At 42.9% G+C, this 13,682-nt stretch overlaps 1 protein-coding gene across 3 annotated transcripts in view; it reads left to right on the forward strand.

Moving 5' to 3' along the window:
- Nucleotides 1–13,682, forward strand: part of slc12a5a (solute carrier family 12 member 5a) — a 144,180-nt gene that overhangs the window by 117,436 nt on the left and 13,062 nt on the right. For all 3 annotated transcript variants that reach the window (XM_053867472.1, XM_053867473.1, XM_053867474.1), the window contains exons 4-10: nucleotides 831–977; nucleotides 6,642–6,696; nucleotides 8,357–8,487; nucleotides 12,112–12,359; nucleotides 12,445–12,656; nucleotides 12,791–12,958; nucleotides 13,326–13,424. In XM_053867472.1, the coding sequence (XP_053723447.1) occupies nucleotides 831–977; nucleotides 6,642–6,696; nucleotides 8,357–8,487; nucleotides 12,112–12,359; nucleotides 12,445–12,656; nucleotides 12,791–12,958; nucleotides 13,326–13,424 (1,060 nt within the window). The remainder of the gene's footprint in view (nucleotides 1–830; nucleotides 978–6,641; nucleotides 6,697–8,356; nucleotides 8,488–12,111; nucleotides 12,360–12,444; nucleotides 12,657–12,790; nucleotides 12,959–13,325; nucleotides 13,425–13,682) is intronic.

The raw sequence follows: 13,682 nt of genomic DNA on the forward strand, positions 1-13,682 counted from the left end.
AGGAAAAAGGGGAGGTTTAACAAGGTTGTACACTCAATTGCAAAGTCGCATTTTAATATCAAAAAGACTCCAACAAGGCAACTTATTTTCATGACAGTGGCAGAAGAAAACAAGTGGAAAAAATAAATATAAAACTTACCGTAGTTTGATTGGAAGTGGAGAATCACATTTACCAACTCGTGATCTGACAAAGTATCAGAACTATGCATTAACCATATGTACCTGTTCACTTACTCTGCTCAGACTCTGGGCAGGTTTCATGCAGCCTGGTAACGCAAGGGATTGCTTTGGTCCGAGACCTGATGAATACGAACCAAGATCTTATGAGTTTACTGCAAGGCTTCATGGATTTAGTCATTGACCAGATGAAACCTGAGTAGATAAGTCCAGGAGTCAAACACCACATCAGTTTAGTCCACGACCTGATGAGAATAGACTGTGATCTGAAGAGTTAAGCTCAAGGTCACCTGACAAGTTAGGTTCACAACCAAAGAGTTTAGACCAACCCCTGTACCGACAGCCAACACAAGGCGAGGTTTAACCAAGACCACGTAAGAATAGACCAAGACCTGAGGATTCATTCTGGGACTCTCTAATCCGCTGAAGGAACACTGTGGGTGCGGGTTTTCTTTCCAACCACTGAAGAGCCTGCACCTACGCCAGCCCTGGTGTGGGTCAGTTTAAGACCCCTGGTTTAGTCCAGGTTTTTTAAAAAAGGCCAAATGAGTACAGGAATCGACTGCATGCGTATGTTTTAGAAAATGTCTCAAACTTTGACTACAAATTCCAGTGAAGGGTGACATGCTTCTGTCTCTGTTGTCTTTCTTCAGGCTCCACAGCTGGGCACTCTGATGGGCGTCTATCTGCCATGTATTCAGAACATCTTCGGTGTCATCCTCTTCCTCAGGATGACTTGGCTGGTGGGCATTGGCGGAGTCATCGGAACCTTCATCATCGTCTTCATGTGCTGTGCCACTGTGAGTATTTGTGTTTCACCCAAGCGCACGCAGTACTTCAGTGTTCTACCTTTCTGAACGTCCTAGAGACATGCACCACACGCACTACAACTACAAGGGACTGTTGTGTAAAATCTATTTTGGATGAAGCTCTCTGCAGCCTCTGGTGAACACATTAACGTCATCACCATGTAAGAGAGCGACTTTGGACTGACGCGCTGCTGGGGACTTAACAATGAATCGCAGTCGACGCCGTCCCACCGGATCAGTGGCGCCTCAGGCGGCGATCTGAGTGGCCGCTACAATCTGATCATGTTTGATTTGTTTGACGCTTGTGATTGGCAGCGGACATACTCAGCACTGAACAGCACATTCCATCTGTCCTGCTGGAAGAGGATCTTACAGGGGAGCATCTCTGCATTACAGCAATAAAGTCTTCTGCCATTGCAATGTCAGTTTTTTTTTTGGTTTTGTTTTGCATCAGCATCTTCTCTCTTTTTAAGAGCAAGTTGTGTTTCGCTCGTGTGTGTTTGTGCAGCCTCGATTCTCCTCCAGCTCTGAGTGTATTTATAGATCAACCCCCTCAAATCCCAACCGCAGCAAACGAGCCAGCGCGCACAGACACACAGCAATATGCTTCCAAATCATGTTTTTATGTCACAGCTATAGAGGAGGCTTTGAAGCCGCATCCTCTGAGGACAGCAGGCAGAATCTCTCCTCCAAATTTATTATATTACGCAATACCAAAAGCTGTCGGGCTGGAGATATTAGGAGGACATGCAGTAAGATAATGCTTACAATATCGTCTGAGTATTATATTTCTTCCTTTTACTGCTACAACTGGAGTACAACAAATACTGTAAAATGCCCGCAATACAAAAAATAGAAAGGATACTTTTGTGCAGTATTCCTAACTGCAACAACGACAAGTACTTCTCCTGCTATCACTACTTCTGCCGCTCTACATCTGGCATTACTGCAGCTTACACTGCAACTCCTGCTCCTAGTTGCACTGTACATCTAACACAATCCCTTGAAAAGTACCATTTTCACCCATAATACTACCACATGCCTCGTACTTCTGCGATTACTCACCATGCTTGCTACCTACTTCTACTACTTCTACCGGTTACTTTAACTATTGCCTCTGCTTCTTATGAGTCACTACATCTAGTACTACCCCCAGCTCTTGCAATACTAGTACTGCTGCTGACACTACCTCGGTGGCTGCTCACAACACCTTCTGCACTGCAATTAATACTACTACCATCACTACTAAAGCTGCTTGTCTACCAAAACTTCTGCACTACCTGCTCCTCGTACTGTACATCTACAATCAGCACTTCTCTTCCTTTAACTTCTACATCTTATTTTTACTACTACTTCAGTCACTACTTCATGACTACCACACTACTACACACTTCCACTGTTATTACTTATTCCTCTACTACATGAACTTCTTCTGCTCCAATTTGTGCCAGTAGTGCCATGTCTGAACTATTACTTCACTCCCACTATTTCTATTTATCATACCAACACAACTGCCCCACACCTACTCTTCTTCAACTACTGCTGTTGTTACTTCTTCTCCACTATTATCACCACTGATACCATGACTGCTATTGCTACTTCTTAAGTTCTAATGTAGCTTCAGTATATTTGCTACTTGAACCACTGCCACCTTTGGTACTACTTTTACTTTAACTTAATGCTACTACTATCTCGCTCTAATAATAATAATACACACGCACATTTTTGCTTTGCTTTCATCAGCTTCTCACCGTAAACCTAACCTCCCAAAAGAAAAGGCTAACCGTAACCATGACTCCTAACCAAACTTGAACCCAAAGCCCTTTTATTTTGAAGTTTTCCTCCTCAAATTGAAGCTCGTACAATTGTGGACTCCAAACTTTGTCCCCACTTGGTGTGAATTCTGAAAACTGTGTCCCCAATTTTAGGTTAAGCATGCACACACACTCTCACACACACACAGGGTACGTCTCTGTGTCCCCCAGGACGGACAATCCTCTCTCTTTGAGTGAGTCGGGAGCTGACAGAAAGTCATGCAAACACACAGATTAGCGACGGTGCCCTGCTTGCACATACAGTGTTTCGCTCACATGCATATGTCACTGTCATACACACACGTTCGAGCACACACACTTTGCATTAGTCACTGTGAGATCTCAGCAGAGCCCGTGGCTGATAAGCCAGAGTGTGAAACCCCCACTTTCCCCTCTCTTGGTCTCCTTACGTAACACATTACCACCAAGCCCTGCGGCGACACGCCACTGGAGTGTGTACATGGATGTGGGCACGTGGAGACCCCCGCCTAACATGAAATCCTGGGGCCTTACACTGGAGTGTGATCTCAGGGGCCGATCCTGACCCTGCGCTCCGCCCTCTTGAGAGCGTGGCGGGCGATCGCTGACGGAGCACTTTCTCCCAGACGCTCAATCACAGCCGCGCGTATCTGTCACTGTCGCACACTTGCACCGTTATTTGTCCATCACAGAACAATTTGACAGACTGTTAATGTGGCGCCATCCCCTCATTCACTCCCAGACTCATTATTTTGTGAAGAATGTGCTGCCATGCATTAAAGATTTGACAAGTTACACCACTAACTATAAAATTATGCAGACGCGTAACTGCTTTATAAGTCTGTACATGACGAGACTCTCATGCTTTTTGGATTACAAAAGCATTTCATCTTACTTTGTAGCTTCATCTTGGCCTCAATAAAGTGTCTCATGTATTTTCTCCGTCCCAAGTGGCTCTTAAATTTTCATATCTCACTCTCACCTTCATCCATCCCGCTGCCTCCTCTTCCTCCCAGCTGATCTCCGTCTCACCAGGAATGAAAGGACTGAAGCTTCTCCAACACTTTGTCCAGTGTCATTTCAACGTCACAGTCACAGACAAGTTCTGAGTCGCTGTTGTACACGAATTGATGAAGTCGGCAAAACTATTTGTGTAATGAAGCATGCTAATGAAGCTGGCTCTCAGGGCAGCGTCAAACCTCCGACGCTGTCAAATCCAATTTCCTCTTCACTCCAAGGTTGGCCACGGGTCAAACCAGAGTGTTATTGAAGCAGCAAGAAGACTTTCATTCGAGCCGTGTTAACTTTTGTGCTGCTTCTCCCTGAACGTTCTTAGATGTTCCTCATGTACCACATGTGTCCAAACCTAAGGTAGCGCCAAACTTCTGCACATGCTGGTCCCTCTGATGCACTCAATTCTGATCTGGTCTTTTCAAGTCGCTCTTGAGGATCAGTTTCTTCATCACTGACTCTTCTAACTCTTATCATTGAGTTAGAACCAGGCATCATGGCGAGTCACATGACTGTCCTGTGAACTTTCCATTTCTCTCTGTTCACTCTGCTCCACTCCACTCTCTTCCTCACCTCAGTCTGTCCATGCTGAAAAAAAACTTGAGTGGATGTATATTATTTTACCATGGTAACTTTTAGTACTGACCAACTTATCTGAAGCTAGCTGTATATTTTATGTTTTCTGCACTAATTCTTCCACAGATTGCTGATAGTGAATCACATTTTACATGTATACAACAGGCTTGATGAATGACATAAACAGGAGGATGGAATTTTATTTTCTGTGCATCACTATGGATGATTTATACAACAACATGAAAATATATTCATTTATTAATGGATTTGAATTGTATTTCATACGATGATGTGAGTGCCAAAGGTCTTTTGATAAAAAATAAATTATAATTCTATAATTTGCCAAAATCCTGTACCTGGTATTTATTTTTTATTATGCTAAAGAAATGCTGATTTTATCACTTATTGACATTTTTATTTCCTTCTCTGTTTCTTAAATTTTGGTTTTACAATGTAGTTAATTACCAGTTTTGTATTTACTAATATTTTCTTGTTAGTAGAAAAATCAGTCAGTAAATAAAAACCCTCAGGCCAATGCCTGGCAGTGTTTTTATCCACAGTATAAAGCAATTCTGACCTTTACCATATTACATTTATGTTACATGTGCTAACTGAACATATTTTACGAGAAATGACTGTAGTTATGAAATCTGATTAATCATCAGTATGTTTGAAATCCTAATTTTGTCTGTCTGCATCAAATACATAGCTCGGTTCAGAGTGCTCAAGTGTTCTTTTTTTTTTCAGCATAAAGTTGAATTTCACAATTTAAAGACTCAGTGTTTTTGTTTGTACTGTTAACCTCAAACAGTTGTCTGTGCTGGTATGACCGAGAATATTTTGGCCCATATATTGCTTTCTTTTGTTCTTGTGTTTAAGACATAAAATACATTCTTATTTCAATATTTCAATTAGTTTTTATACTTGCTTTGAAACTTGTGTTTGTTGTTCATGCTGCTTTAGTCTGTCCGTCAGTTAATAAATCTATTAAATTACAAAGAAGCCCAAACATAACTGTCTATAAGAAACAGACATTCATGAAAGCAAATGGGTTATCAATATCCCAGATGACCTTGGCGGGTGTGTGGTGGAGGTCACTCTGCAGGCTTGAACAGCAGAATCACATTTTCACCTCCAGAACAAACTTTGTGATTTGGCGACAGGTGACTGATGGTTCATATTAATGCCTGGTCTTCGGCTGAGTCCCTGGGGTCACCTTCCGAAATGGGCCACTATTTTCTGTGAAGGTAGAGCGACCCAGTGGGGTTCACCCCACAGAAATAATCTCATCTGCCGTCAAATCCAAGAGACCCAACCCTGTAAAACCACCAGTCACGGCGAGACAAGTTTGGAAAGGTCAGAAGGTTTAATGGATCGCGTTCCTGTTCCAAGAGTCCAAGAGCGTTGCTCTGCCTCTTGTTATAGCTGAGTGAGGGCAAGAAGTCCCTTTATGGTCCTTTCTTTTAGGACTGTATTTGCACAGTCTTACAGGAATATTCAGGTACTTTTTTCCTGTTTCGATATCATAACCTTGAAGTTCTTTGCAGTGCAGATCGTCGCCACATGACTCAACTTCCCTGCCGGTGGGTTAGTTGGGTATGCAGCTGATCATCGGCGTGGCTGCAGCCCTCATCAGATAAAACACTTAAACAATTACTGTCTTATCTGCTGTGGTGGGAGACGGGCCTGTGGCCTCATTATGACCAGATTATAGAGGAGAACACAGACAAACCCAGTGCTCGCTCCCCGTCATCAGCCGGGCGAGCCCTCCGGCGACTCTAACCACATTACAGTCCTCTCTGCCGCCGATCGTGGGGTGATAACCTGTATATTGGGCCTTTGCCACACATGCTTCCCGCTTTGTATCTGATGCTCCAATATGACCTGGCTGTGAATTATATGTGGAGATGGCCTGCGAGACAGTGAGAGTCAGGGCCACTTTATTTCTTTCAGATGCTAAATATTCCCTGTTCATTTTGCTATTGCATAGCTTCATTACGCTTTTTTTAAAGGCTTCATCTGAATTTAGTATCCACGTTATTATCTTATTTTCGATTCATCAAACAGAAGGTTTGAGCAGCTCTTCTCTTTCATTCTCTCTCTTTCTTGTGCGAACAATGAAGAATGGAACAGTGGTGTTTGAATGAAATCTTGGTGCCACCTTTGTTGTGTCACTCCAGCATCTCTCCCTGCCAGCGTGGTGTCGCCAAGTGAACATTCTCCTGACACCTGTATGTGATCTGCCTGTAATCCTGTGCCCCGTCTCTCTCCGCAGACCATGCTGACTGCCATCTCCATGAGCGCCATCGCGACCAATGGAGTCGTGCCAGGTGGGTGAACAGACGCTCGGCGCGGTCGTCCTCTAAAATTCTCCCTTCACTGATTACTCTTGGCACATCTCGCCGACCGCAGCTTGATGTCCACAAACCATTAAGAGCTTAAATCTGGGATCTTGTGCACTCGAAGTCGCCGTCTCACAATGTTAATTACTGCGAGCATGAACGGCAGCCAAACGTCTGTGGCCTCGGCTTATGTTGAGTCACTATCGACGGTTTGCTGTTCACATAACAAGGTTAAGGGGGCGTTACTGGTTTGATCGATGGATCCGAAATCTACAAGGGACCAAGATTTTATTCAGTCTGAGTCGTCCAGGACGAGTTTCTAGTGCCCTTTCATTTAGCGCTGAGATTTACATTGAGACAACCATATGCATTCTCAGCTCTTCAGAACACATTTTGGACCTTATTCCCATGTGGAAATACCTAGGGCATGATCAGTGCATACTATATTAGCACTTGTTCCGATGAAACATCATGACTTTTCAGGTCATACAATTCCCTGATCCATACTGGTTTCATCCAAAACTGTATACATCAACCACAACAGATAGTTTTTCCATTGTTTTGAGCTCACACAAGATCCTTATTTTGCTCGTACGATATAGCACACAGTATTTAGATTTTGCCCGGTTCAGTGGGGCCACAGAGGGAGTGAGGTACCAAGATCCATAATCGAAAATCACAACTTGCGTGTGGCTTTGAGTCAGTTTCAGTTTCTCTTTGTGACAGTTCCTATGCATTGATGTTCGTTGTATTAAATATATGCCTTCTCTCCTCCCCCAAAATGCTTCTGTGAACAAACATTACAAAACTCGCTATTTTATTCATATTATTTAACAAATTATTATTTCAACTTTGTGATGGGAAAGTAAATCTGGATCTGACATTGGAAAATTTAGTTACTAAACATTAATTACAATGCATGATAACTTTTAATTTCATTTTATAATAATTTTATAATATTTATAATGCAATGGTAATACAATAATTTGAAAAGCTTTTTCAAACATGAATTTATATTTAATTTGGAAAGTATTCAATAAATCAATAAAAAGTGTTGTTACACCTGTTACTTTTTTGTCATGATAAAAAAAAATGAATGGTTCTTAATTTAAATATCAGGTGGGGTTTCAGAGTAATTGACTGATAAAGGTGATAATATTTTTTTTTTTATGAATAATAGACTGACAGCATGTCGACTGAAAAAACAACGGCTGTTTAAATAAGAAATTAAATGAAAAGCAATGTATGTTGTGATGAGATGAGTCAGCAACTTGTGCTTACAGTGAAACCATGAGTTGTTTTCGCTTGTAAATGTGTGGTAGGAAAAAAATTCCCCCCATTTGTTGCAATGATTAATGACACCTTGTAACACCTTGTAACCATTAAAATATAATGGTAATATTAGTGACCAAATTTGGCAAAATGTATTCTAATTTTGAATATCAGATTGCAGTCATTTTTCTGCACTATATGCTTGAAAAGCCATGAAAACCTCATCTGTACTGCATTGTAGAATTGGTTCAGAGCAAAAATAGACCAAAGTGAAGAGTACGGCTGCTGTTGCTGTTTATCATATTCATATTTATGTGCATGACTGTTGAACTTTAATTAAAAAACACTGATAGATGCCATCAATAACTCTTTGCAGCGGGAGGCTCCTACTACATGATATCCCGCTCGCTGGGTCCTGAGTTTGGGGGAGCCGTGGGAATCTGTTTCTACCTGGGGACCACCTTCGCCGGGGCCATGTACATCCTGGGGGCCATCGAGCTCCTCCTGGTGAGACTCCAGAATTAAACATGTTTCATGAAGTCGCACTGTAGCAGCTGTTCCGGCGGTGTAAAAGCCATTCGTCCTGGAATGACCCAGAAACTTCCTGTCATGTTCGATATTGAAGACACTAAAATACTCCTCGCCTGTGCAGGTGTTTGGCCCATTTTCTCACCAGAGATTATTCCTGGCGGCGTGTTGAATATTCGCCTGGATGTTTGCTCATCTCACTTTAATAAACAAAGACTAATGGCAGATGTTGTTTTGGTTCCTGCTGATGCAGCTGAGCAGAGTAATGGCCAATATTCTTCCGTCCCGCTAAAGTGAAACCTATTTCCTCGGAGCTCGTCTGTGACTTTATGGGAATGAAATGAGCGACAGGAAGGGTGATGAGAGGAATTTGGCAAGTTAGTGGAGGATGAACAATCAAACAGTCACAGTTTCTCCACTCGACTCTGCGACACCGGCCTCCGCAACTTTTACACTGTGTTCACACACTTAGTTGCAAGGGAATGGAAATGAAAATGGGTCGTGTCCAAAGTGAACGAGGTCCCTGATCCAGGTCAGTGTTTTGGGCTCTCCTCATTAAACTCGTTTTTTTCTGGCTCTCATACTTCTCTAGTAATATTTATTTCCAAGAGTCCAAGATACCCAGATGAGTCGGCATGAAATGATCAATATCAAGTGGTTAAAAGGGTGGGTGGACTCAACCCAAGTACCAGATAGATTGGACACACATGACTAACCCATGGAAATCATGGTCTCTCTCAAGCATGTACACCTATACTGTGTGATATACGATATTGACAGCCGGTTATATGGTGATTCATTTTTATTTATTACTATTTTGTAAGTTGCTAATGCTGCTATTTTGCTGTCATCAACGGCTTCAGGGACACGTTTCGCTCTGTTTTGACAATAATCTGTAATGACAATAATCATCCTTGAAAGTTATACCTGAGTCACCGTGATCTCCATCTACTGTACTGATGTTCAATCCGCCCAGTACCAAGTGTCTTTCTGTTTAAGAGTATGCATCAGGTGATGCTTTGTTGAAGATGTGAAATTCTGCCTGTTTGAGAGTTAAATAAAATACATAAACCTACCATCGGCAGTGGACGTAGGGCCACAGTTTTGGCTGAAATTCAAGCTTCTCTTTTGCCCATGGTATCCATTTTGAATGTGCTTTGCGTAAGATTTCGACTCACTGGTCACTGCTCTCGAGACGGTCCACTCAGGATACAACAACTCTCAGAGGAACGCTCTGGTGCCACACTGGAAAAATGGAACTTCCTTGTGCTGTTGATTTTCCCTCATCGCTTCTTCGCCCAATATGTTGCACCCCTCCATCCAGGAGAAACTCACAGTAGAACAGCACATCAAGAGAAGCTGTTTGCCCCGTCACTGTCTGGTGCAGGGTTCTGGGCATGTCCTTTCGGAAGGAAGCCTAGCGGCTGACCCAGGAGATCTGGAAAGAGTTTGTCTCAGTTGACCTGCTGTTTCTCCTCGGAGGATCTTCCTCAAGGAAACGTGAAGTCTGGCCATCCTTACTTGAGGTGCTGCCCCCTCAGCCTGACCCCAGAAACACTTGAGAAAAGGTGCAATGGATGTTGGTGTCAGATATGCTGGTGTCCCTTCTCTCCTGTTTTTGCTTCCAAACACAGCTTTGAAGCTATTTTTTGTGAGCCCTCAGATCTTTCATTTCCTCCCCTCTTTTATCCACTGCAGTCCCCCATTGCTGCACGGAGTTCTGGGTAATTATGCAAATGCTACATTAGTGAGAGATCAAGACACTAGAGGAGAAACAAGACCATACTTTGCAAGCGCTCGCATCACTTTGGTCCACTGTTATCAACACATCTGTGTGTGCGTGAGCGAGTTTGTGTGTGTTTGGTCTTCTGTTCTCCTTCTCGCTTCCTCTAATGGCCGCGCACGAGTTTGATCGTCAGGTTAATTTCGTCTTCTGGGTCGGAGCTGGCTTAGTTTCTATTGTAAAATAACAATCCCCGCTGGATTGTGAGCGGCGTAGCTGGAGAGGGCTGATTTGAATACGTTTCATCCTACCACCCGAGCCAAGTACAAACCGAGGCAGCTATTTCAGGACGGTTCGTGGCAGATTTGTTTGCCTAGTGATACGCCGTTCTTAGCTCCAGCTCGGCTTCTCCTAACAAGTGACCCAAGTGAGCCTTGACTCCCATCGACGAGGCGAAAAGAAAGAAATTCCCAGGCTTATGTAACCACCTTACAATGAGTCCCATCACGCCGGTGACAGACGGCAATTGGCTTATTCGGAATTACTATTTTGAATGTGACGTAACTGCGCTACGGCTGGAGTAAAAGTGCATTAATTGGCTCTATATTTAGAATGTTAATATCATGCTTGAGTTCCTCAATTAAACTGAGTTAATTGTAGCCAGGGTTACATAAGCGTCTTCAAGTCTCAGCAAAGGGACGTCTTTTATGTTGGAGATGAAACCAGAAATTTGGTGTCTGTTACTCTTTATCCTTTCTTTCTGCTCATTAAGCTGTCTGACGGTTGCTCTCTATTTCTCGTCTTTCTAGTCTTATGAAAGCAAAAATACAACAGAACACTGGTTTATTTTGCTGCAGCTATGACTGGAACTGACTCCCATGACACCTGATTTTGCAACAATGAACAATGTCATGTGCCTTGAGCTATTTTGAATCAATTTTCATTCACTTTTTAAATTACTTAAGGCAAACTGTAGAAATCCCCAGAAAACACTGGAATTATGTCAAAGTTTTTACATAAATATAGTTGATCAGTCTTCGTTTTGGACGATTATGACTCTGCAAAACTGCATGTACTAGCTTTTGTAAGGTAAATGCTGGTGAACTCAATGTAACAGTTATCACCTAGAAATCACCACAAAAACAAGCTACCATTGTATTTCTCTTCATATTTTTGAAGTGCCGGTAGTTTTTTAATGTGGCAGCCATCTTGAATGATTAAGAAACAGCAAAACCTCACTTGTAAATTCTTTCTTTGAAATTTGTACTTTCAAGTTTTTTGTCCTAATTTTCAAGATTTATTTGATAAATATAAATTTATATTTATAAAATATAAATAAAATTTGTTACTGTATATCACTGCTGATGGACGCGCTCTATTGACTTATTTTTGGGAGAGAGATGTAAAGAACCTTTATTTGTTTTGTATACCTGGATTTTCTTTTGATTCAAAAGTGTACTTTCCAGTTAAATCAGTTCAAAAGTAGCACATTGTCACGCGTATTATGCAGGCATTCAAATAACTCAAGAGCCAGTGAGTCATTTACTTACAGTAGACCTATGTTTGATGCTCATTTAGCTCACTGTTACAATGTTAGCAGACAATGCTAACTCACCGCTGTTTTCGATTCAAACTATTGTCTTTGACATAATTTGACGCTAACCCTCTTATTCTTAATGTTAGCAAGAATCAGCAGATCTTTCGTGTGTTTTATTCCACCGTCATGAATCAGGTGTGGTCAGAAGAACTAATGTAATCTAATAATGCTAGCACATTCTGATTTAATTTAAAATGGGTTTTTAAAATGGTATACTGCCGATCTATCAGTGGTTAGCGATAATCGAGAGTATTTCCTGATCTTGTGGTTCTTTTCTGTCCAGATCTATATAGTCCCCAAAGCTGCCATTTTCCCGCTGGAGGGCCTGGAGGGGGCGGAGGCAGAGGCGGCGCTGCTCAACAACATGCGTGTGTACGGCACCATTCTGCTCACCTCCATGGCCACCGTGGTGTTTGTAGGTGTCAAATACGTCAACAAGTTGGCCCTGGTGTTCCTGGCCTGCGTCATCCTCTCCATCCTGGCCGTCTACGCCGGGGTCATCAAGACCGCAGTGGAGCCGCCGGACTTCCCGTAAGTTGAGCAAAACCAATCATGGGATCCAGCTGGCTGCCTCGACTAGAAATCCTGTGTCTGATCATTTTGTTTCGGTGTCCAGTGTGTGTCTGCTGGGGAACCGCACTCTGGTGTGGAAGTCCTTTGACGTCTGCGCCAAGACCATCGAGACGGCCAACGGGACCGTCACCACGCAGCTGTGGCGCATGTTCTGTGACTCTTCACTTCTCAACGCCACCTGCGACAAGTACTTTGCGGCCAACAACGTGACCCAGATCCAGGGCATCCCAGGGGTGACCAGCGGAATTCTGGCCGGTCAGTTTCCCTCACGAGATCTTGATTCTTGAGTTTTGTGTCTGTTTTTTTTTTTTGGAGTACATTGTATTTCATGATTTATATTTGTATTTTTGGTGTGAAATATTTACCGTGAACTTCACTGTGTTTCTCAGAGAACTTATTCTCAACCTACTATGAGAAGGGGGACCTGATCGCGCGGGTGAACATGCCGTCGGCGGAGGACCCTGATGATCCGTTAACCAGCTCGAACCGTTACGTCCTGGCGGACATCACCAGCTTCTTCACCCTGCTGGTTGGCATCTACTTCCCCTCTGTGACAGGTGACCAGTGCGCTTCTTCTTTGTAGTCAGTCAACCTCTGCGACTTTAGCCTGTCTTCATCGTCCTCCCGCATCACACCTGTCCTCCTCGTGTACTCATTTACTGTTATCCATGAACCTCATTGGTTGTCTTCTTCAACGTATTACACATATTACGTCTGTCTCTGTTGTCCAAACCTGACCGGCCTAACTTTGTCCCAAACTTCTCCCTCTGACACACTCATTTATCATCTTGTCCTTGCTCATCCCTGCCAAGGATCTACTGCTTCATCTCTGACACGTCTGTCTCTGTTCCCGTCTGTTTGTCAGAGCTAGTCCATACATGAATCCATACATTGATATCAACCGCTAATTTTGCCATGTCACAGGTATCATGGCCGGCTCCAACCGCTCCGGAGATCTGCGTGATGCCCAGAAGTCCATTCCTATCGGAACCATCGCAGCCATCACCACCACCTCCACTGTCTGTATCCTCCAGCTGCTGCAGCGCTTCTCTGTGTGTGTCCTAGAAGTCTGAGGACATCTAGTGGTGTAGTTTAGTATTGTCACAAGAAAAAAAAACAAAACTAAAATCGGACATATGTTTATAGATAGATACAAAAATGTGTCTGAATTTAGCTGAGTTCAATTGACCAAGCGTTAACTTGTGTTACAGGAGAGGTTATTACTAAAAGAAGAATCTACTTCTCTCACAGATATGGAGGGCGGAGGGCTATTTTCTCAAT

This window comes from Synchiropus splendidus, chromosome 6, assembly GCF_027744825.2.
Source record: "Synchiropus splendidus isolate RoL2022-P1 chromosome 6, RoL_Sspl_1.0, whole genome shotgun sequence".
Taxonomy (NCBI): Eukaryota; Metazoa; Chordata; class Actinopteri; order Syngnathiformes; family Callionymidae; genus Synchiropus; species Synchiropus splendidus.